Source organism: Hippopotamus amphibius, chromosome 1, assembly GCF_030028045.1.
Source record: "Hippopotamus amphibius kiboko isolate mHipAmp2 chromosome 1, mHipAmp2.hap2, whole genome shotgun sequence".
In the NCBI taxonomy this organism is placed as follows: domain Eukaryota; kingdom Metazoa; phylum Chordata; class Mammalia; order Artiodactyla; family Hippopotamidae; genus Hippopotamus; species Hippopotamus amphibius.
Window position 1 is genome coordinate 198,666,297 of NC_080186.1, and position 24,776 is coordinate 198,691,072.

Here is a 24,776-nt window from a genome sequence, read left to right on the forward strand (position 1 = left end):
AAGCTGCGCGTGCGCGAGCCGCCCGGCAGCTGTGAGGCGCGTGAGACGCGGTAGCACCCGTTTTCCTAGCGCTTATCGGTCGTTCTGCCAAGCCTCTGGTCTGGGTCCGGGGCCACCATGGGGAAGGTGAATGTGGCCAAGTTGCGTTACATGAGCCGGGATGACTTCAGGGTTCTGACCGCGGTAAGAAGTTCGCCGTTTTCCCCTCTCCCCTTGTCCTTTGCCACCGCGCGCGTTCTGCCTCTTTCTCAGGTTTGCTGGGAGGTGAGTGCGCTCTAGGCCCTGGAACGCGGCCGAGGTTGGGAATTGGGAAAAAGGAGGCCGGAGAGTCGCATTTGTCAGAAGCCTTTGTTTAGAAGCTTTTTATCTTCCCGCTCGTAACTCAAAGACCTGTCTTTCCCTTCCTTTCTGCTCCCCTTCTCCAGAGCCACATTCGAATCTCTGTGGCCTGGGAAGCTTCTCTGACCCTGGGCTTCTCACCAGCCGAGAAGGGTTTAAGGCTCCTGAAGAGAGTTGATGGCATTGAGTTCCCTCCTCACAGACTCAGTCATATAGCATTTCTTCAGTTTCATTTAACCAACACATACGTATCGGATTTTTCGTAGCAGTTTTAGAGAATCCCAAGGGGTACAGGACAGACAAGACTAAGTAGGCAAATCATCAAGTAAATGAATAAGTAAGTGGGATAATATCAGATAATAAGTGCTATGAAGATGATAAAGCGGGTAAGGGAATAGCAACTCTGCATGATGGGGGCAGGGGACCTGAATACTGTTTTTAAATTGTTTAGTCAGAGAAGACTGCCTGAGTGCAAGAATCTTGTCCATTTTTAAAAAGTTCCTGGCAGTTGATAGGTACTGAATAAATAAGTAAAAGAAAGAATGGGGGGGACTTCCTAGGTGGCCCAATGGTTAAGAATCCGCCTGCCAATGCAGGGGACACGGGTTTGATACCTGCCCCAGGAAGATACCACTTGCCACGGAGCAAGTAAGCCCGTGGGCCACAACTATTCAGCCTGCACTCTATAGCCCTTGTGCCACAATTGTTGAGCACATGTGGCACAACTGCTGAAGCCTATGCACCTAGAGCCCATGCTCCATAACAAGAGAGGCCACCACAATGAGGAACCTGTGCACCACAGCGAAGAGTAGCCCCCACTCACTGCAACTATAGAAAGCCCATGTGCAGCCATGAAGACCCAACACAGCCAATGAAATAAATAAAAAAATAAATTAATTAAAAAAAGAAACAAGGGAACAGCCTAGCAAGCAAGTCCAAGTTGGAATAAAAAATAGATATATATATAGACAATAAATATAAACAATATATAGTTATATACGTCTCTGTATATTATATAAAACTAATAAAAAGCAAATGCAACATATTGTATTTAAAGAAAGAAAGAAAGAATGGGGGGGGTGGGCATAATAGATGAATGAGAAGGAGCCAGCCCAGTGAAGTCTTTGGAAAGAATTGAAGGGAAAGGAAACTGCAGTGGTAAGTGCAAAGGCCTCGAGGCAGGAACAATTTTTGAAGAATAGAAAGGCCAGTGTGACTGAAGCATTGTGAGCAAAAGGCTGAAGAGTTGTAACTAGAAAAAGTGAGAGCCAGATCATGTGCTGTAGATTCAGAGTCATGCAGGCGTGGTAAAGAATTTGGAATATATTTAAGTATGAGGAGCCACTGAACGTTTTTAAGCAGGAAAGTGGCAAAAACTGATTTTATGGTCTTAGCCTTATAGCAGGAAGATCAACACAAAGATTAGGCATTTGCAGAATAAAACACATTTATTTAGGAGCTATTTTTTGTTTAAATAGGCATTTCCTAAGGACTAAACTGTTCAATGCAGTTCAGTATAAAATTTGGGAGACACTTTTTTCTCCTCCCATAGAGTCTGAAATTCAGCTGGATTTTCTCTAAATACCTACTGTCGAAAGATACCTTCCTTCTCAGCTTCTTCAGCACGTTAACTCATTCCTTAATGCCTCTGACAGAAATAGGGGAGTCAAGAGAATGTTAGAGGCTGGGAGAAACAGAGCAAAGCATGGAAGATGAGTTAAGTTTAAAGTGTGAGGTTTTGGTTGGGACATCAAAGTGATGCCAGATTTATCTTCCAAAACTTTAGTTTTGCAATTCTTAAGTTCTTTTTGAGGCTCACCAAGGAATGTCCTAATTCATTAAATATTTCAGTCTCAGTTGAGTCTTAGCAGTCTTAATATCAGTGGCCACCTTTCCTTGACCGTCTTCCGTTTACTTCTTTGGAACCTCTTATGTCAATAATCATACTTTGGCTGCTCTTAGCTTTCAGTGTGAATTCTACCCCCACCCCACCCCCCAAATTCTGTTCCTCATCCCTCCTCTTTCTTCCATTATTGCTCGCTTAATGATGACATCTGCTTCATGACTTTATCTCTTACCTTCATCAAATAAATTTTTCCCCTGTAGTTATGACTTCATTCCCAAGTGCAGATCAGCCTTTCCAATTTTCCTTAAACATCTTCATCTGAAATACCTTCCATAAAGGACCTTCCAAACCCTCAAACTCGTTGTGCTCAAATTGAATAAATCAACTTTGTCTACCCCCTCACTCCTTTCCCAAACTCCATTAAAATAATTATTATTATCTTAAAACCTGTTCTTGGGACTTCCCTGGTGGCGCAGTGGTTAAGAATCTGCCTGCCAATGCTGGGGACATAATTTGATCCCTGCTCTGGGAGGATTCCACATGCTGCAGAGCAGCTAAGCCCATGGGCCACAACTACTGAGCCTGCATGCTGCAGCCACTGAAGCCTGCACACCTAGAGCCCGTGCTCCACAACAAGAGAAGCCACCGCACTGAGAAGCCCGCACACAGCAATGAAGAGAAACCACCTGCTCACAACAACTAGGAAAAGCCCGAACATAGCAACAGTGACCCAACACAGCCATAAATAAATAAATATTTGTTTACTTATTTATGTATTAAAAAAAAAAACAAAAGCCTGTTCTTTCTCTTCACTTCACCTTTGTCTCTTCATTCACTTTACTTTCCCACATCCAGTGCCAATCTCTCCCATACTAATTTCTTTAATTCTTTCCCTCCATTACCACTACCTCTTCCCTGTCCTGGCTTCTGTTTCCTCTGGCCTAGACTGTTGTCTTAGTTCTCCAGTACACCACCTCCAGTTTTTGCCTTCTCTAAACCACTTTGCACATTCCCGCTAGACTAATGTCTTAAAACAACCCTTAAATCTCCCACTGCCTAGGCATTTTCATGAGTTTCCTACTTTGCTGAGTATAAAATCTAAAACCCTTGTATGCATTTCAGGTCTTTCCATATCTTCTTATTAAATGCCTTCTTAATAAATATCTGGAATATCTGTAGTTTTTATTTTTTTTGTAGTTTTTAAGCACAAATATTGGGATGTCAATATGTATTTTGATACATACCATATGTTAGTAACTCTGTTAAGCACTCACAATTCATACTCTTAAAGTGCATATAGTATAGTAGAATATGAATATAAATGATTATATATCAGATTGTGATTAAAAATATGTCTAGAAAAGGTAATAATTGTATCTCACCGTTGGCTGGGGAACTGCATGGTCAGAGAAGTTTGAAGGAGAAGTTAAGCTTTTAACAAGGTTTTAGTAGACGAAACCTGTGTTGATTATAATTACATTTTTTTTTCTTTTTTTAAGAACTTTTATTGAGATACAGTTGACATACAATGAACTGCATATATTTAAAGTGTACAATTTGATTTCTTTTTCTTATCAGTAATGTATGTATGGCAATCCCAATCTCCCAATTTATTCCCCCCCAGCCCTCCACCTTCTCCACCCTTGGTGTCCATATGTTTGTTCTCTACATCTGTGTCTCTATTTCTGCCTTGCAAACCAGTTGATTTGTACCATTTTTCTATATTCCGCATATATCTGTTAATATACGGTATTTGTTTTTCTCTTTCCGACTCATTTCACTCTGTATGACAGTGTCTAAGTCCATCCATGTATCTGCAAATGTCCCAGTTTCATTCCTTTTTACAGCTGAGTAATATTCCATTGTATATATGTACTACATCTTCTTTATCCATTCATCTGTGGATGGACATTTAGCTTGCTTCCATGTCCTGGCTATTGTAAATAGTCCTGCAATGAACATTATGGTACATGTTTCTCTCTGGATTATGGTTTTCTCTGGGTATATGCCCAGGAGTGTGATTGCTGGGTCAAATGGTAGTTCTATTTTCAGTTTTTCAAGGCACCTCCATACTGTTCTCCAGAGTGGCTGTATCAATTTACATTCCCACCAACAGTGCAAGAGAGTTCCCTTTTCTCCACACCCTCTCCAGCATTTATGGACATGTTTGTCGATTCTCTGATGATGCCCATTCTAACTGGTATGAGGTGATACCTCATTGTTGTTTTGATTTGCATTTCTCTAATAATTAGTGATGTTGAGCAGTTTTTCATGTGCCTCTTGGCCATCTGTATATCTTCTTTGGAGAAATGACTATTTAGGTCTTCCACCCATTTTTTGATTGAATTGTTTGCTTTTTTGATATTGAGCTGGATGAACTGTTTATATATTTTGGAGATTAATCCTTTGTCTGTTGATTCATTTGGAAATATTCTCTCCAATTCTGAGGGTTGTCTTTTTGTTCTTCCTATGTTTTCCTCTAGGAGTTCTATAGTGTCTGGCCTTACATTTAGGTCTTTAATCCATTTTGAGTTTATTTTTGTGTATGGTGTTAAGGAGTGTTCTAATTTCATTCTTATCCATGTAGCTGTCCAGTTTGCCCAGCAACACTTATTGAAGAGGTTGCCTTTTCTCCATTGTATAGCCTTGCTTCCTTTGTCATAGATTAGTTGACCATAGTTTATCTCTGGGCTTTCTAGCCTGTTCCATTGATCTATGTTTCTGTTTGTGTGCCAGTACCATACTGTCTTGATCACTGTAGCTTTGTAGTATAGTTTGAAGTCAGAAGCCTGATTCCACCAACTCTGTCTTTCCTTCTCAAGATTGCTTTGGCTATTCGGCATTTCCATACAAGTTGTAAAATTTCTTGTTCTAGTTCTGTGAAAAATGCCATTGGTAATTTGATAGGGATTGCATTGAATCTGTAAATTGCTTTGGGTAGTATAGTCATTTTCACAATGTTGATTCTTCCAATCCAAGAACATGGTATGTCTCTCCATCTGTTTGTGTCGTCTTTGATTTCTTTCATTAGTGTCTTATAGTTTTCTGAGTACAGATCTTTTGCCTCCTTGGGTAGGTTTATTCCTAGGTATTTTATTCCTTTTTGTTGCAATGGTGAATGGGATTGTTTCCTTAATTTCTCTTTCTGATCTTTCATTGTTAGTGTATAGAGATGCAAGAGATTTCTGTGTGTTAATTTTGTATCCTGCAACTTTGCCGAATTGATTGATTAGCTCAAGTAGTTTTCTGGCAGCATCTTTAGGATTTTCTATGTATAGCATCATGTCATCTGCAGACAGTGACAGTTTTACTACTTCTTTTCCAATTTGGATTCTTCTCTGATTGCTGTGGTGAGGACTTCCAAAACTATGTTGAATAGTAGTGGCGAGAGTGGACATGCTTGTCTTATTCCTGATCTTAGAGGGAATGCTCTCAGTTCTTCCCCATTGAGAATGATATTTGCTGTGGGTTTGTTGTATATGGCCTTATAATTACATTTTGAATTCTTCAATTTCAGGTTGAAATGGGCATGAAGAACCATGAGATCGTTCCCTGCAGTTTGGTTGCTTCTATAGCCAGCCTTAAACATGGTGGTTGTAATAAAGTTTTAAGAGAACTAGTAAAACACAAACTCATAGCTTGGGAGCGAACCAAAAGTAAGTATTTGAAGCACCATTTGTAATTTTCCATGTAACTGGTTTCCCCTGGAGCAGGTATTCCAAAAGGCAAGTGGAAGATGCCAGACAAGGAAAGCACTAGAGCTAGAACTGACACAGCACACTTTTACCATGTTCTATTGATTAGAGCAATTACAGGGCCCACCCAGATCAAAGAATCTAGAAAAATAGCCTCCACTTCCTGATAGGGGATTAGCAAGTAGGATAGAAATATTGTTGCTGCTGTCTTTGGAAAGTACAGTCTGCCAAAGGACTCGAGCATTACCTCTCAAACCATCATCGTGAGGGATGAGTTTCTCTTTTTCCACCTAGTACGGATCCATACGTTTATAAAATAATAAAAGTGATTACTAGAAAAATGAAGTAAAAAGCAAAATATATGCACAAATTCATTACTAAAATTGAAGACAAAATAATTTAGTCAGATTGATATAAAAATTTTTGAACCACTTGGCTTCAGTTTCTGTGACTTGTCGCAGACTAGTAACAAACTTATACACTGGCATGAATCTGTAGGCTACACTTTGAGTAACACTGCTCTAGAAAAGAAATAAAAATTACAGCAAGAAATGCCAAAACAAGTCTTAAGTCTGGGTAGCCAGTCTTTTTTCAGCTAAGACTTCCCATGTTTAAATTCTCTTGATATGATGTAACTTGATGGTACAATGTAACTGAAATATGGTCTTTCTCATTTGATTTTGTCTAGCTGTCCAGGGCTATCGGTTGACAAATGCAGGCTATGATTACCTAGCTTTGAAAACACTTTCTTCTAGACAGGTGGTTGAGTCTGTTGGAAACCAGATGGGTGTTGGCAAAGAATCTGGTAAGTGCTGATACTACTGTTGAGTGCATTTTATGTGCTTTAGTTTATATTTCCTCTAGAGAAAGGATTCATCTTAAAAGATGAATAGTTTTCTATTTTTCTAACTAAACAGTAAATTGAAAAATTGATTGGAAGCAATACAGATTTTTTTTAATAAATAATTAATTAACTTATTGGCTGCGTTGGGTCTTCCATGCTGCACACAGGCTTTATCTAGTTGCAGTGAGCTTCAGTAGTTGCAGCACACAGGCTCAATAGTTGTGGCTCACGGTCTCTAAAGCGCAGGCTCAGTAGTTGTGGCAAACACGCTTAGTTGCTCCACAGCATGTGGGATCTCCCTGGAGCAGGGATCGAATCCATGTTCCCTGCGTAGACAGGTGGATTCTTAACCACTGTACTGCCTAGGAAGTCCGCAATACAGATTTTGAAATTACCCTTAGTTTAGTAAATTATTGTTTTTTCATAGGTCTGTACTGAAAGTTCAGTTATACCAAGAATTGGTTTTCCTCTAGTAACTGAAATCCTTGGCAAATACTTTATTTGTTCTTATTTTAATATCTGATAAATTGGACATTTGTAATAATTTTTAAAAGTATCACAAGGAAGTTATAAAAACCACATTTTTCCATCACAGCAATATGATGAACAGGCAAGTTAGATATGAAAAAAATTCTAAAATAGCATTAAACAAATACCTATGTATTGGTTTTTTACGTGTGGTTAAAAAAAACAGGGAATGGATTTTCTTTATGCCATGTTCTGTTATACACTGCTTTTTGTCCTATGTAGTTTATCCTATATAGTTACATACTTTAAACTGAGAGAGCAAAAAAAAAATTGAAGTTAGAAGTAAACGGGCTTCCCTGGTGGCACAGTGGTTAAGAATACGCCTGCCAGTGCAGGGGACAAAGGTTCGAGCCCTGGTCTGGGAAGATCCCACATGCCACGGAGCAATAAGCCCATGCCCCAAAGCTGCTGAGCCTGCGCTCTAGAGCCAGCGAGCCACAACTACTGAGCCCACATGCCACAGCTACTGAAGTCCATGTGCCTAGAGCCCATGCTCTGCAACAAGAGAAGCCACTGCAATGAGGAGCCCACGCACCACAATGAAGATTAGCCCCCACTCGCCGCAATTAGAGAAAGCCCAAGCACAGCAACAAAGACCCAATGCAGCCAAAATAAATAAAATTTAAATTAAAATATAAATAAATAAAAATTTTAAAAAATAAGTAGAGGAGCTTTTAGGAAACCTATTCCAAAGGAGGTTGTTTTGGTACCTCGTATGGTTTATATGTCTGTTAAATTAACATCCAGACTATGGTATATATTTAATAAATAATGTTAGAGTCCTAAATACAGAAGTGTGTGTGTATAAAATGATGTAATGAAACACCTCTTTTGAGATATGCTTCCTCTTAATTTTTTTATTTTTTTCAGCTAAAAAATGGCTTTTTTAATTTTTGAGAACTTCATTACTTCTAAAATTATAAAGTATAAAAGAGAGTACAATAAAAAGTGAATCTTAACTCCTAACCCAGGTCTCCATCTCCTGTTATTACTTCCCAAAGCTATCATTATTTATTAATATCCTACATACCCTAGAAATATATAATATTTATCCCATTAAATACAAGTATATAATGTACTGAGGATGTACGTATATACATTTACATATCTTTTTAATCATAGGTGAAAGCAAATAGTACTTACAGTTCTACAGCTTGATTTTTTACCACTTGGTGCATCCCTGACATCATTCCATATAAGCAGAGATGTCTTTCTCATAGCTGCCAAATATTATGTTTAGAAATTAAATTAGCTAAAGCTATGTACATTTAAAATTTTGATGTTACCAAATTTCCTTCCAAATTGTACCAATTTATAATCCCACCAACATGAGAGAAAGGCTGTTTCTCTCATGAGTAATTAGGATATGTTCTAAATGTTAGTATTAAAATAGCAACTTGTTTGATACTTGGAATATTTATGGGAATATCTGCTCTATTCTGATTATTATAGGATTATATTCTGATTCTCAGTATTTATTTATTGAAGCAATTTAAGAATTGAACTTCACACTGTTGAAAAGGAAGTTTTTTTCTTTTTTGGCCACACCACATCCAGGGATTAGTTCTGGGACCAGGGATCAAACCTGTGCCCCCTGCAGTGGAAGTGTGGAGTCTTAACTATTGGGCCGCCAGGGAAGTCCCATGTTGAAAAGGAAGATATTAATCAGTGCTTGTACATATAGGACACTAAGGAACAGTTGGATGTATTCCCACCAAATGGAACTGAGCATTGGGCACCTCTGGAAGCAATAACCTTTGACACCTTTGCATCCCTGTTTTCTTTTGTAGTAGTTATTAATACATGTCATCATTTTGGATTGTAATTAAAGAATTTTGCTGAATGGTAAGTATTTCTGGTTATTAGGAAAGATTAAATTTGGTACAAAAAAATCCAAGTTAGAAAATTAGAATTGTTTAAACTTATTGGAATAAAAATACCATAATGATCCTTTTAATATTTTGACTCTAGATATTTACATTGTTGCAAATGAAGAAGGGCAGCAATTTGCATTAAAGCTTCACAGACTGGGAAGAACCTCATTTCGAAATCTGAAAAACAAGCGTGATTATCATAAACACAGGCATAACATGTCTTGGCTTTATTTATCTCGTCTCTCTGCCATGAAAGAATTTGCTTATATGAAGGTATTTTTAATAATTTTATAATTTTAACCAAACAGTATGTGTAGTTAAAAGGTTGTAGTGGCATGTGTCAGTCTGTTGCCTCCACATCTCCCTACTGCCCGTCCCAGTCCTTACAGATAGTCACTTTTAACTCTTTTGACTATTTCTAATATTTGTTTTTCTGGTGATTTCCTTTTGTGCAAAGGTATTTTTAGCTGTTATAATGCATAAAGGCAACTTGTATTCTACATATTAACAAGATAGAGTAGCCTGAAATAATTAGTGATGTAATTGCCTCACAAATGTGTATGTGTGAATGTATATCTATCTATTCAGTGTATGTAACTATACATATGTCTGTCTCTAATTGAAAACACCAGATAATTTCCCTCTGTAGAAACCTTAGTGTCTCAGGTAAATTGACTAATATTTTTTTCCCCACAATGGAAGACATGTCAGTTTATGAATTTGTATGTATATTATAAATGGTAAAAATCTTTAGTTTTTAACCTTTTACTTTGCAAATTAAGTTCAGCACAGATTTATTAAATAACAAAATTGTCTTCATAATAATTTAAATTAAATAGGAAGTAAGTGCATTTTTATTATTCTCTCTGGTAGGATTTATTTGTTTTATAAATTATCTTCTTAAAATTTTGAATTATTAAAAGTCGCTCCAGTATATGACCTGTTGTTTCTTGGGAGTTTCGATTTGGTGTTCTTCGAGTAGGTTATTTTAATTCATGTGCTTAAATTCTTACTAATCATGAGAGAAGAATCCTCAAGGCAGTAAAATTAAGTGATACTGATACCATACATGTTGTGTTTTTTGAGTAGCAGTTGTGTGCCTACCTCTGTATTAAGTGGCTGGGAGTGGAGTGGATAGTGGATACCAGAGGAATAACGAGTGCAGTCTGTGTAAAGTTGGGAAGATAACATGAACACACATAAAACAAAAAACAGTTTAAATGTCAAATTATATGTTGAGTTTAGAGAGTCTTCTGTAGAGTAGAATAATTGATGAAGTTTTCATAAGTGAGTGGGAGTTGAGTACAGTAATAGAGTTGCATATGATTTATCTGTAAGGAAAAGACAATAAGACAGTGTACTGTGCAGACGAGCCAGAATGGCAAAGACATGAATGTGAGTGTAAGCGCTGTGTGTATGGGGACCATCACTGAGGTGACTGTCTTGATCACACCCCAGAGTGTTTATTGGACAGAGGATTGAGAGAACTAGGACAGGATAAGTGGATTAAAGAGTTTTGAAAACTAGGGAAAGTTATTCAGACTGAAATCAAGATTTACAGGTATTGTAGGTTTTTTTAAAATGGAGCATTGACGCGCGTATCTTAGTTGGTACTGGTACACTGAAGAAAGGTTTGGTGTGGTGGCAAGAGCTAGAACTAGAACCATTGTTGGTGTGATTCAGATATCAGTGACAAAGTCCTACTTAGAAATGGTAGCATTCCAAATGGGAGAGGGCATAACTCTTAAGATATTTTGAAGAAAGTAATAACAATAGGCCTTTGTAAGCAATAGGATAGAAAAAGTTAAGCATAGGGTGAAAAATGGATTTATGGATGGTAGGTAGGAACATTTGACTGAGACTACTACAGTGTTTATTTGTGACTACAGTGACTATTTGTCACATAATAGATTTATATTGTATATTGTGGTCTGAAGAAAAAGGTTAGTGCTCTGTAAAATTTCTAATATATTGGAATATTTAATTTCCTGATATTGCCAGAAGACAGAATATTTCCTAAACCACAATTTATTTCTATTTGAATTTTTTAAGCACATTCCAATAAATGACAGAAACTAACAAAATAGAAAAAGATAAAAAAAAAAGAAAAAAAAAAAAAAAAAAAAAAGAAAAAGATATACATATCCTAAGAGACAAAACTTCTTGAAGGCAGAGACATTTTCACACTCATTTTTGTAACCCTAATACAGTGTATAATATTTAGTAAATGTTCAATAAATGAAAGGTAAAAAAGTGAATTACAAAAACTGGTTTACAATTCTATTTTTATGTACAGCTCGTTCTGTGCCGTGAATAAGCCATACATAAATAATCATGTGTTAACTGTAATTTTGTAAAGGCTTACATGTTTTTTTTCTGGTTGTGGACAGCTACATTCAATTTTGTTTCTCCCTAAAAATTAATGATCTCTTCATTATTTTTTACCTGTTTTGCTATATTTTAGGCATTGTATGAAAGGAAATTTCCAGTTCCAAAGCCAATTGATTATAATCGCCATGCAGTGGTCATGGAACTTATAAATGGCTATCCTCTGTAAGTATTTAGTATTCTTGAAACCTTGAGTCCTAATAAATAATTGTAAGGTTCAATTTTTAAAAATAAATTTTTTTTGTTAAATGGAATATTGCTTCTGGGAGGTTAGAAATTAACATAAAGCAGTAGACTTAAAGGCAAATTGAAAATTCAATTTCATCCTGACAATATGGATTTTATAGTCTCTGACTCAGTCAGTAAATATTAACAGTCTAGTACATGCCGAGTGCTGTTCTGGACGCCCCCAATAAACAAAACAAAGTCCCTGCCCTCATAGAGCTTACATTCTGATGGAAGAAAACTAGCAATAAATAGCTAAACAAGGAAATACATGATACATCAGATGGTGGTAAATGCTATGCATGAAAATAAAATGGGGTAAGGGGGACAGGAAATACTGAGGTGGGTGTAGGAGGCTGCTGTTTTTCATGGGGTGGTCAGGAAAAGTCTCTTTGATAAGGGAATTTTTGAGCAGAATCCTGAAAGAAGTGAGAGAGGAAATCGTGCAGATATCTAAGAACATTCCAGGCAGAGGCAAGAGCAGATGCTTAAATTCTGGAATGCGAGCATCCCTTCATGTTCAGGAAACGGGAGGCCACTGTGGCTGGAGCTGAGTGAGTAAGGGGAGAAGTTGTAAGTGATGAGATTAGAGAGGCAGCAGACGATTTGTAAGCCATTGCAAGGAAGTTTTATTTATTTATTTTGGTGGGGAGGATATATTTGACATGTAACATTGAGTAACTGTAAGCTTGGTTTGATTAATTTGTATTTCCTATTGTGATTGCCATTGTAGGAATAGTACAAGGGCTGTTTTGATTGAGACAGGAAGCCGTTGGAGGATATTTTTTTTTTCTTTTTGTTTGATGGCAGTGAAACCACAGAGTCCTGACCATTGGACCTCCAGGGATCTCCCTGCCATTGGATGATTTTGAACTGAGAAGAGACATGATCTGACTAATGTTTTAATGGGATTACTCTGGCTGCTGTATTGAAAATAGACTAAATGGAGACTAGGACAGGACTAGGAAGAAAAGTTAGGAGATTATTGTAATAATCCAGGCAAGAGATGATGGTAGTTTAGATCAGAGTGGTAGATGTGAAGGTGATGAAACATGGTCAGATTCTGAATGTGTTTTACAGTCAGGGCCTACATGATTTGTTCTGAATTGGATATTGATATGAAGGAAGAGGCAAGTAAGGATAACTCCAGAATTTGCGGCCTGAATAATTGGAGGGATAAAGTTGCCATTTACAGAAATGGGAAAGACTGCAGGAAGACAGTTTGGAGTTAGAGTGTGGGGCAGAATCAGAGGTTCAGTTTGGTAGATGGTAAGTTAGAGATTCCTAGAAGCTCAGAGATGTCTAATAGAAGTCTGTGTATGAGCCTGTGTATGAGATCACCAAGAATGGTTTAGATAATAGGTCTTAGGATTAACCTTTGAGGAGCTCTAAAATTCATAGGTCAGGGAAAAGCTGAAGAGCTAGCTAAAAAGACTAAGAAGGAATGATCGGTGCAGAAAGAGGACAGCCTGAAGAGTTAGTGTACCAAGGGTCAAGTGAAAGGAACTGCTTCAAGGAGGAGGAAGAGGTTAACTGACAGACCAGATATAATGAAGGTGGAGAATTGACAATTGGATATAGCAACGTGGAAGTCATTGGTAGTTTTGACGAGAGCTGTTTCATTGGGAAAAGGTGAATGAAAGCCTGTTTGAAATGGGTTCGTTAGAGTGGGAGGAAAAAAATTGGAGAAAGCACAAGTAGAGGAGTTTGGATGTTACGAACATGAAAGGAGTACGGTGTGGTGGAAAGAAGATACAGAATTCAACAGGTTGTGGCTTTTTTTTTTTTTTAATAAGAGCTGTTATATCATCTCTGTATGCTGATAGGAATGAAGAGAAAACTGCTAGGGAGGCATGAAATGGAAATAATTAAATGTAAATACACACATGCTTGCTTTCATTAAAATCATAAATGAGAAATAACTGATTTTTATATTTAAAATACTTTCAGATGTCAGATACACCATGTTGAAGATCCTGCATCAGTATATGATGAAGCTATGGAACTAATTGTTAAACTTGCAAATCATGGACTGATTCATGGAGATTTCAATGAATTCAATCTCATTTTGGATAAAAATGACCATATCACCATGATCGATTTTCCACAAATGGTTTCAACTTCTCATCCCAATGCTGAATGGTATATTCTGGATTTGACTGTGTTTATGTGTGATGCAGTCATTTTTTATTTATTCATAATTTTTCAGCTTTGTCATTCTGTCATGTGGGTTAATGACTGGTTTAAAGTGGCTGCTGTTAATAGTCTAAGAATTGGGGGTTTTATTTAAGGATATTCAAAATGCTAGGATTTTCCCCCTAAGCGTTTTTCTTACTCCTCGGTATTTTAAAAGTGAAAAAAATACACTTTGATCCAGTTTTTAAAACCCACTCATTAAAATAATGCTGTATATTAGAAGTCTGAAGAAACTGCCTACTTTTATAAATCATCAAAAGAATTTGAATTACTCTTGAACCTGACAGACTTTCGAAAGTTAAACTTTCTTAGCTATGGAACTCTTTATTCAAACAAACTTACAGATGGAAGTCTAATTTTTAAAACAAAAGCCTGCTCAGAGAAGTAGGGACATGTAGTGGGGAACCCTAGAACCCCATCCCCTCTGCCTTTCCCCTTTCCTGTCTGCTTCATGTTTGCCTCCAAGAGGGCTTCACCAAGCATAATTTAATAATTTTTTATGGCCTTAATGAAAGTTTTGGTTTTGTACTGAACTCAGTTACCAGACCGATAAAATTTCTCATGTAGTTTATAGCTTTTATTTTGTTAAGAGAAAAATATTCATGTGAAACCTCATCCCTGATACAAGGCAGAATCACTTTACATACTGTGATAATCTTATTTCTCATATTACTTGACCATTTAAACCAGGCAAATTGTGAAATATGACAGAATGTTTTCTTTTCTGTGTTAGTATTCCGTGATGCAATTGAGTGTAATCAAATTAAGATTGAGTATTTTTTTTCTCTTGTTCTTTCAATTCTATGTCATCCTGTCTCTTAATTCCCCATTTCTGGAAACCTCCTAGAGAATTCAATCTGTTCTTGCTGCTGTATGGTAGCCTGAAAAGCAGCCTGATATTCAGAGGTCCTTCTACTCTCGGTCCAGATTAACATGTCTTCAGATCACTATTTATAAGCCACTGCATTATTTATCTCTTATAGATGTTTATTGCATATTAGCTATTGGGTAATAAAAGTAATATAAACATAAAATTCATTAGTCCCCAAATTTTTCTTATGAGTCACTAGTCTGTTTTTATCTTCAATTTTCCCAGTCGACTAGAGGGTCTAGGGGACATGGCTGAAGCTGATGGGAACTATAAGGAGACAGACTGGAAACTAGAGAGGAAAAGTAGAAATCTGCCCCCAAACTGCAGGCCCTTATCTTTTTTTCTGGGATTCATATGTATGTCTATCACAGTATGGGAAAACCTCAAGTTTTCTAACCATAGGAACTGTATGCCATTGACAGCTTATAGTCCTTGTTAGTACCTCTATAGTTTTCCTTTTAGTTTTTTAAACACTGGCAATTGATTTCTTTTTTCTTTTGAGTAGCATCCTTTTCTCTTTCACGTAGTGATAAGAGTGTCATAACAAGTAACAAGGATGTTGTCATTGGCTAATAAGGAAAAAGATGAACAACAAAGGCTGTATAAAAAATGATTCTTGCTTTTGCAGGTATTTTGACAGAGATGTTAAATGCATTAGAGATTTCTTCATGAAACGTTTCAGCTATGAAAGTGAGCTTTTCCCAACCTTCAGTGACATCAGGTTTGTACACTGTATTGCACAAAATGATAGAATTCTGTTTAAATACCTGATTTATTTAGTTCTAAAAGTTAACACTTTAAAAAATTTTCAAATAGTGACTTTTGATACATTATAATTATTGTTGAGTATCATTGCTATATAATATGTAAAAGAAACTTAAAAACTATGCCTGTCTGTAGTCCATTACCTTACTCAATTTGGAGGAGGAGCATACCTAGTCTCTTATAAATTTGAGAACTTTTATTCAATATAGGATGCTATGTGAATAACCCATTTTTAAGGAATCAAGCCAAGTGTTCATGAGAATTTGTGTTTGTCCTTTATTCACTGTAGGAGCTATGTTTAACTGATTCATGAAACATAATTATACGTATATTCTCACAGCCAAATTTTCTCATTTCATACACTTAGTTAAGATATTGTTTTCTGATTTGGGATGATTGACTAACTTAAAATCTTTAGCCTCCTCTGAAAGTTAACTTATTAAGTGAGCATCAACTGAAGTTTCCATAGCTTTTCTACTAATATCTGTTGCTTTCCACAGTCATTTTATTTTTAAATGACAACCAGCATATGTCTTTAACATTTGTGTGCTTAAGTGATTTAAGTTACTTTTTAGACAGAGAAAAACCTTTAAAATATATAAACTATTAAATTCATTTGAGAGTCATAATTTATCAGAATACTGAATACTTACTTATCCATGTCAGGTGGATTTTTTTTCTCTCTCTCTAAATGCATAACATTCTCCTTTTCCTAGGAGGGAGGACTCTCTTGATGTAGAGGTTTCTGCTAGCGGCTACACAAAGGAAATGCAGGCAGATGATGAACTACTTCATCCAGTAGGTCCAGATGATAAAAGTATTGAAATAGAGGAGGGATCTGAATTCTCATTTTCTGATGAAGAGATGTCAGAAAAAGCAAAGGATTGTAGATCAGAAAATGAAAGTGGACGAAACTCTGTAGGTGAATCAGTTGACTGCTGTTGCCGATCATCTGGAGACCTTGAACAAATAAAAGAAAGTTTATCAGAGGACAGTGCTGTTGCACACAGTTTTGAAATGACTGAATTTAATCAAGCTTTAGAAGAAATAAAAGGACAAGTTGTTAAAAACAATTCTGTCACGGAGTTTTCTGGGGAGACTAGCAGAACTGAACATGACACCAAACAAGATAATAAGACAGGTCAAGCTGGAATCCTCATGAACTCTGAGAAGTATGAAGATGAGTGCCCTCATCTGATTGCCTTGTCATCATTAAACAAAGAATTCAGGCCTTTCAGGTATAGATTTCTGTTGATTGGTTTTTTACTTTAATCTGGAGACCTACTTTGTTTGATTCTGGTAAATGAGTGGTTTTTTTTCAAATGACATGACAACTGTGTCCTGCATCGTTATGTGCAAAATGAAAGCAAATTACCCTTTTACTGTTAAAATTGACATAACTCTCTACAATTGACTTGATGCCAGACAGCCTGTTTATTGAATTGTAAGCAGTTCTGCTTTAAAATTCAAACTGATTACTTTCAAATAGCTAATAAGATCTGTTGATAAGTTGATGAGGTTTTAGATGGATGAGTTTGTATTTTTAAATAAATTATTCATCTAATATATGTTTAATTAATGTATAGTCCAATAAACATGTTGTGAGTGTGCTGTCTTAAAATATCTACTTAAGTGAATTTTCTCTGGTGCTTTGAACCTTTTGTACTTATTTGTTAATGTACAATTAAAATTACTGTTATGTTATTTTTCTTTTTAAGATTTTTTTTTCACAAATATTAATGAATCAGCCTCAGCTTAGATTAGCAAAATATCTAAAATTTAACTTTTAGATTTGGGGTAGTTTAATGAAATATGGTTTTACTTATTTCAGAATAGTAGTATGATATAAATTAAGCATAATTAACTTAAAAATTAACTAGATAAATCTTGATTTTAATTTTAGAGATGAAGAAAATATGGAAGATACTAATCAACATAGAACAAGAACTCTGAGTGTTACTTCTGTAGGCAGTGTTTTAAGCTGTTCAACAATTCCTCCGGTAACTATTCATTCAGCATTTCCCAGATGTTTCATTAGGTCACTACTGTGGACAGATATTAAGCTAAGGTACTCTGGGGACTGAATGATGTACAGGACCACCTTGGCCATTTGAACTTCACATGTTGATAGTATAAAATTATAGCAAGTACAAATTTAGTAAATCGGAAAGAGGGTTCACTTTGCTTTTAGCTGGAATGATCAGAGCTTTCGGGGAAATGCAGCATGTAAGTTGGCTTGAATTTGAAAGATAAAAATCAAAGAAATTTAAATCCACGGGGGACTTTGTAGATTCTCATGTGATCTTTTCCTTGCATTTTAACAATTAGGAAATTGGGGTCCAGACAAATTGCATGACTTCACTCAAAATTACTCAGCTAGTGACAGCACTGCACCTGAAATATGAAAACGCACAAGCTTCACTAGCTAGCTTGTTCTTAAATTTTTGAAAGAGGAAAAGAGGTAATTGTAAAACTTTTGCTGTCTCAAGCTTTTACTGAACATTTAGCAGCAGATGTCCAAAAGAATTTTATAAAGGATATTTTGTGGACAGGATAATGAACACATAGTCCAGATCCTATTGATGAACTTTTTATGCTGACGAGCCATCTCTCTGAGCTACCTGGAGGAAGAATCAGTTTGTTTTCTTTGTCGATTTTAAGCAGAGATAAAATTACGTAATTGGTGTGATAGGTTTTTTTCTTCTTGTTGAAGGTGCTAAGTTGAATACCATTGAAACTAGTTTTTAGTGATAACTTTACTTAAAATGAGCAAAAGAAGAAAATCAGTTTAGAAGGTAGAAAGGAGTAAATAAAATTATGTAGAAAGTGAATTCAAAAGAAAAGAACTTTTTCCTGAACTTCTCGTTTTTTAAGTTCAAATATGTTGTTAACAAGTTAAAATATATGCCATATGGTGGATAATTTAATTTAATAAATTAAATCAGAATTATCAAAAAACAAACTAAAAATAACAGTAGTGTTTTATTAATATAGTGCACTTTTAGTAGTACTGGGATCTTTACTTGATAATAGAAACATTTGGAACTTGTCAGACCAAAATAAAAGAATAAAATTCTATAAATGCATTGATTTTATGTACTCTTTTATGATAGCCTCATAGATTACCTGATTCTCTGAATGTAAAATTTAAGTCTATGAAATCTTTGAAACATCTATTTATGATGAAAAATAATATATCCATCACCTGTTTTGATTAAGAATTTCTCTATCCACTCTTGGCTTTGATATTTTCTATACTTATTGAGGTGTATTCACGCTCCTTTCTTTTGATTTCTCAGATTAAAAACATAAGTGCATTTATATCTAATTACATCAGTGTAAAATTGGCACTTGCATATAAAGAAAAGTTAGATTACTCCTGCTGCTTCCTTAAATTCTAAGTTATGCTCTTTTTTGTGTATAAAGATGATGACAATAACATTGTCTTTAGGTCTTGTCTTTATCCTATTTAACTTACACAGCTGACAGGAACTTATATTTCAAATGGGGTCAAGTCTATAATAAATTGCATTATAAAATACAAATCTGCCTTTAGTCTAAGGGGGGAAAAGATGTTTCTAGCCTAGCTTGATCAAAATGGTTCCCTTCTAATCATTGGAAACAAATTGACCATGTTAACTTCCCATTCTTTGGGAAATTTGGTCATACTATTTTCCTTACCATCATATTCCATTTTTTTAAGAGGTCAGGAGAAAACAAACTGTTTATTACCTTTGTTAATTTCATGACTGTTGTTTTTGTGTCTGCAAAACTAAAAGATTTGCTCTGTTGTCTTGGTGATAGTTAAGACCATGCTGATTTGATTCAGGTTTCTGGTCTCCTGCTAGGGTGAGGAGGGTGTGATAGTTGCCCAGCTTTCTGGGTTAGGGAAAAGTCCCAGAGGCCAGTCACTGCTCTGTGAAACTTTCAGCCGATCTTATTAATGCTTTCAGTAGTGAAACTTCTGGGATACCAACCAGGTGCTTCTAAGACTCTAGCCTTCCTGGGACTGCATCTCAAGGGGTATCAGCCTCTGTGGGAATTTGCATTCTGATTCTTCTGTTTCCATTTCTCTTCTTTTACCTTTCTTGGCATTGACAATCTTTAGACTAAAATAAAGAGGAATACCTTGTTAAAGCCTGTCTGCCTAACTATGTAAAATAATCCAAAGTCTGCATTTAACTCATCTGATCCAGAGTTTTATATTATACAGTCAAAGAAACAGTGCATCAGGCAGACTAGTTTTTCTAGCTCCTTTTTACCACTCAAATCCATTAATCTTTCATTTTTTAACTTGATGGATTTTTAATAAATGCTTCTTTGTGCCTAGCATATGGTGGGGCATATTAAGAAGAGACCCTTGCTTCAACTCTTTCAGCATTCAGCTTTTTTTAGGAGAGAGGTTGGATGATGCAGGATTATATACAATTTAATAACAGACTCAGTGCTTCAGCGGAAAAAAAAGATGTTATTATGAATGGAATATTCAGATTTTTTTCTTCATCTTGTAGGTCATTTGACATTAGCAGCCTGTGTCTTAAGTGATAAGAAATAATTTGAATATATGATCATTCACCATGTGAAAACATACTGTTTCTCTCAGAAACAGTATGAGGCCTTTTCCATGAGTAGTTACTGCCATCGGGTCATTTCTACACCTGAAGTTATGAAGGCACTCTTGCATGTATTTGAGCAGTAGTAAATGCTTTCAAACATAATTTTCCACTACGAAGCCATGCCTCCTTTTACCTAGAAAGCAAAGGAATAAGCAGGTTTTTTTGGTTTTGGGGTTTGTTTGTTTGATTTTGTTTTTCTCCACCTTGTTGGGTTTGGGTTTTGGGGTTTTGTTTGGCTGGTTGGTTGGTTTTTCCTAGTTTTCCTGATAGACACTAGGTGGCACTATGATGATTTGTCATGCAGAGAATTGTTGACTGTTCACTACTATACACTACTTTTTGCAGTAATCTGTACTTATGTTAGGAATTTAATTCCTCCTGTTTCATAACAGTTTGGTGTTTTATTTTATTGCTGGTTAATATAGTACTGTCAGTGTTGGGAATTTTTAAAACTCATGCTTTTAACAGAAATTTTTAAAATATTAGCAATGCAAATCTTTGTTATATTGAATGTTTACTCTGTATCAAAATAGTCAGTTATCAGTGATACTAATTCATGAAATCTTTGCAGGAATTGGTGAAACAGAAGGTGAAACGTCAGTTGACAAAACAGCAGAAGTCAGCTGTGAGACGACGATTGCAGAAAGGAGAAGCAAATATATTTACCAAGCAACGGAGAGAAAACATGCAAAATATTAAATCAAGTTTGGAAGCAGCTAGCTTTTGGGGAGAGTAATATATTTAAGAACTTGAATATTTTTCAGAAAGTTACTATGATCCCTTTTTAAGCCACCTTTAGTATTTTTTGGACCAAGGCAGATATATATAAATAGGTAAATAAATGCTCTTTCATTGATAAATTTGATTCATTCAGTACGTGTCCTCTAAAGAATAACTATAGTAATTCTGCTAAAGCAAATCAGTTTTCCAAGTAATTTTTGTTAGGAATATTTGAGTATTTTTTAAAATCTAAATATCACTTTTTATTGTTTTTTGTTTTCTACCACAAAAAGGTAGATTGTTTTGAGGATTATATGAGACAGTGTACAGAAAGCACTTAGAACAATGCCTAGCGCTTTAAAAGTGTAGTTATTGGAATAATTATAATGATGTTTATCTTTCAGAAAATCTGCTAATGACTTGGTTGCATTTTATTTAGCCACTGGAAGAATTCACTGCCATCTGTTTTTCTAGTCTCTAGTGTTAAGGATAAGCCAGTAATGTCTACTTTTATTTTCAATTTGTAATGTGGTCGTGGGAACAGAAACTTGAGATAGTCCCACCATGATTTTTACAGTTTCCGCTTTTTATGCAGTCTGAGCAGAAGGACAAGACTTAAGGGTGAGGGAAAGTAGAAGGGATGAGAAGTGAAAAGTTCTTTCTGATATTCTTAACTAGATGGGTCTAGAACATATTTCACATCAAAGACAACAAATATCATTGACCCTTGAACAACATGGGTTTGAACTGCGAGAGTCCACTTATACATGGATTTTTTTTTTCAATAAATACAGTACTGCGTGATCTGAGGTTGGCTGAATCTGCGGATGTGGGAGGGCTGACTAAAGTTATAGGTGAAATTTTCTACTGGGTTGGGGGGTCCGTGCCCCTAAGTCCTGCATTCAGGGATCAGGTGTACTCACTACACTGGTTGCAGAAAGAAAGAAAATACGTAAGGCATGGTTTCTCCTTCAGAGACTTTATAATCCAATGAGATATGAAAAGGGGTTCTTAGATACATGCAACTGATGATAATCCAGTCTCTTCAGCATCAGTGTGGCCCAAAAGAGGGATGTCACCTGCAGTGAAAAATGGCCACTAGGTGGCAATGTCACCCCACAGTCACCAGCCAGGATGTCCTCGAATTACCTGCATCTAGTTAATATTGGCCAGGAGATGCTACAGCCAGTTCTTTTCCAAGATTGACAATGACAGCAGATTCCCTTTAACCTTTGCAAAATTAATTCTACTGTTCATTCACAAGATCTATATAATAAATTCATTTTAATAATATAGATGCAAGAAAATGTCAAATCCAGTTCCCTTGAAAATGATACTAATTTTGAAAATATTTACATAGATTTGAATTTTACATAGCTTTAAATTCAGGTATTCATTTTTGATAATATGTCTACTTTAAAGCATTTTAATAACATAATTGAAGACTAATAAAACCACAGAATGTTTATTTTGAAATACATTTTCATATATTAAAAGTTTCAAAAACAAATTGGGAATGAAACCGTATGACTTCACACTACTCAGCTTTATTCAGTTGGCTCTGTCCACTTTTGGGTACCTATTACATAAAAAACTTAATTACTGTTTGAGGAATTTAGAAGGCAAATAAACATAGTGCTTACTCTTAATAGCCTAAGATTTCCTGTAAGTCACAGAACAAATTAGTCAAATGTACAAAGCTAAACAAACTATTCTGGGTCCAATCAATAATGATATTTAAAAGATGTGTTCGAGTAGCCATCAGTTAGAAATTAGAGACCTTGCTTTATCCGACAAGATGTAACCCTCACATTTTAAAAACGTCCATAGTGAGCAATAAGAAAAATGTTAAGTCTACTACTAATGTAGTAAAACTATATTGTGACTCAAAACACTTGTTGAATCTGGGAGTTTCAGATTTAAATCCTGGTTCTACCACTTCCCAAACCTTTTGATTTGTAAATGAAGACATTTAATTGTGCATGTTTCAGGGTTGTTCTGAAGATTAAATGAGATAACACCTTTCAGGACCTTAGCACGGTGCTTGATACTGGCCCCTCAGTATCCCCTGGGGATTGGTCCTGGGACCACCTGCGGGTATCAAAATCCTCTCATGCTCAAGTCACTTACATAAAAGTGCAGACAGTGGACCCTCCCTCAGCAGGTTCTGCATCTAAGGATACAAACGGCTGACTGTTTAGAGTATGTATTGCTCAGATGACTTAAGGCTACCAAAAGGGAGATTCCAGAGGAATCTTTCCATTTTTCAAGGTGTTCCAGCTGTGATTTTACCAAGATGCACAGATACTTTGCTTGCAGCCTTCCACTGTCTACTTGATGTTCCTTTGAAATAAGCTTTTCCTACAAGGTACACATTTTGTACTTGTGCTGTTTGTGGTGTTGGTAGCCATCGGTCTGTTCTTTGGTGCATAGATGGCTGAGCTTTCCCCAGAATCATAAAGATCTTTAAAGGGTACTAACTGGAAGGTTAGTGCAACTTAAGATAATCATTCTTTTAGTTAAGTGCTCAGTAAATTTTCTGACAACACATAGTTGCCTAATTTAAAAAACTCAGCAGGTAAACCTGCTGCCTCACAGGTTTATCAGCCACTACCACAGGATAGGGGGTTGAGTTCATTTAAGTTCTCAGGGAGAGCACTTCCCTGAGGTGTAGGTTTGTTTCGTATCACAGAGTCAGTGTTCTGGGTGAACCATCTTCATTGTTCATCATCCCTCCTCAGAACAACTCCTTAGAGAACATCAGGCTATATCTTAGTTTGCCCTTGATGTGCTTTATGAAGTCCTAGAGCCATCTTATGCAACTGTATAAGGCTGGGGATGAGATAAAGTTCAGAATAGTCATGAGCTGCACAGTTGCATAATAACCAGGAGTGTGGGAATGACTCCAAAGGCTACAACACTCAAAAAGACTAATATTGATATATTTTAAAGATCTTAAGTTTTTCTCTTACCTTAATATTATAATTATATTAAAATTCATGTAACATTTAAGTCAAATTATTGTAGGTTTAATCCCATAAATAGGAGCATGCCTCATAAATACATTATTTTGGACATTTATCACAGCATTATATGCTTCCATTTAGGAAAAAACATGACCACTTGAAATAAATGAATCAAAAAAACAAAAAAGCCCTACTTACTATAACTCTGCTTTTGGTAGAAGAGGTTTGGCCTATATTAGGAAGAAAAAATGTCCACAGCAGTTTTCCAAGTGTTTGGTGTTGTGTAAAGTGATATCTGGGGAAGGAGTACACAGATTTTTAAATAAAATGTTTGTTGGCTGAATGTATCTTGGAGAGACATGAATAAACACAACAACAGTTACATGACAATACAAAGTAGACTATACTAGAGCCTGATACCATTGATCTAGTGCTGAGGAAACTCCAAGGACAGTAGATAAGTGAAAGGCCAGAGTGCTTTGGTGTGTTGTTTTGGGCAAGGGGGATTTGGCTGAATAGGTAGACTGAAGGAGCTAGCTAAGAGGAGATCATGCAGAAAATTCAGAAGATGGAAATCAATATAGTACGCTTATTATACTGTACATGGGGAAGAGTGTTGTGTGGCAAAGGTTCAAATTAAAGACGATTTTGAAAAAATTTTTTTTTAATTTTATTGAAGTATACTTGATTTACAATATTGTGTTAATGTCTGCTGTACAGCAAACTGACTCGGTTATACTTATGTATATATATATTCTTTCAGATATTCTTTTCCATTCTGATTTATCACAATATTGAATATAGTACCCTGTGCTATACAGTAGGACCTTGTTTATATGAAAATTTTTTTTAAAGTTTAACTTGATGTAATAGGGAAAAAAGTGTAGATTTTAAGAAGTGCAA

General features: G+C 35.9%; 1 protein-coding gene across 1 annotated transcript; it reads left to right on the forward strand.

Moving 5' to 3' along the window:
• RIOK2 (RIO kinase 2) lies at window positions 1–22,834 on the forward strand. The gene is made up of 10 exons (XM_057738578.1): window positions 1–183; window positions 5,703–5,841; window positions 6,569–6,685; window positions 9,224–9,399; window positions 11,591–11,679; window positions 13,690–13,881; window positions 15,435–15,527; window positions 16,288–16,809; window positions 17,475–17,571; window positions 20,759–22,834. The coding sequence occupies exons 1-10, from the start codon at window positions 118–120 to the stop codon at window positions 20,921–20,923; spliced, it is 1,656 nt and encodes a 551-aa protein (XP_057594561.1). The 5' UTR covers window positions 1–117; the 3' UTR covers window positions 20,924–22,834.
• The last annotated feature ends 1,942 nt before the right edge of the window (window positions 22,835–24,776 follow it).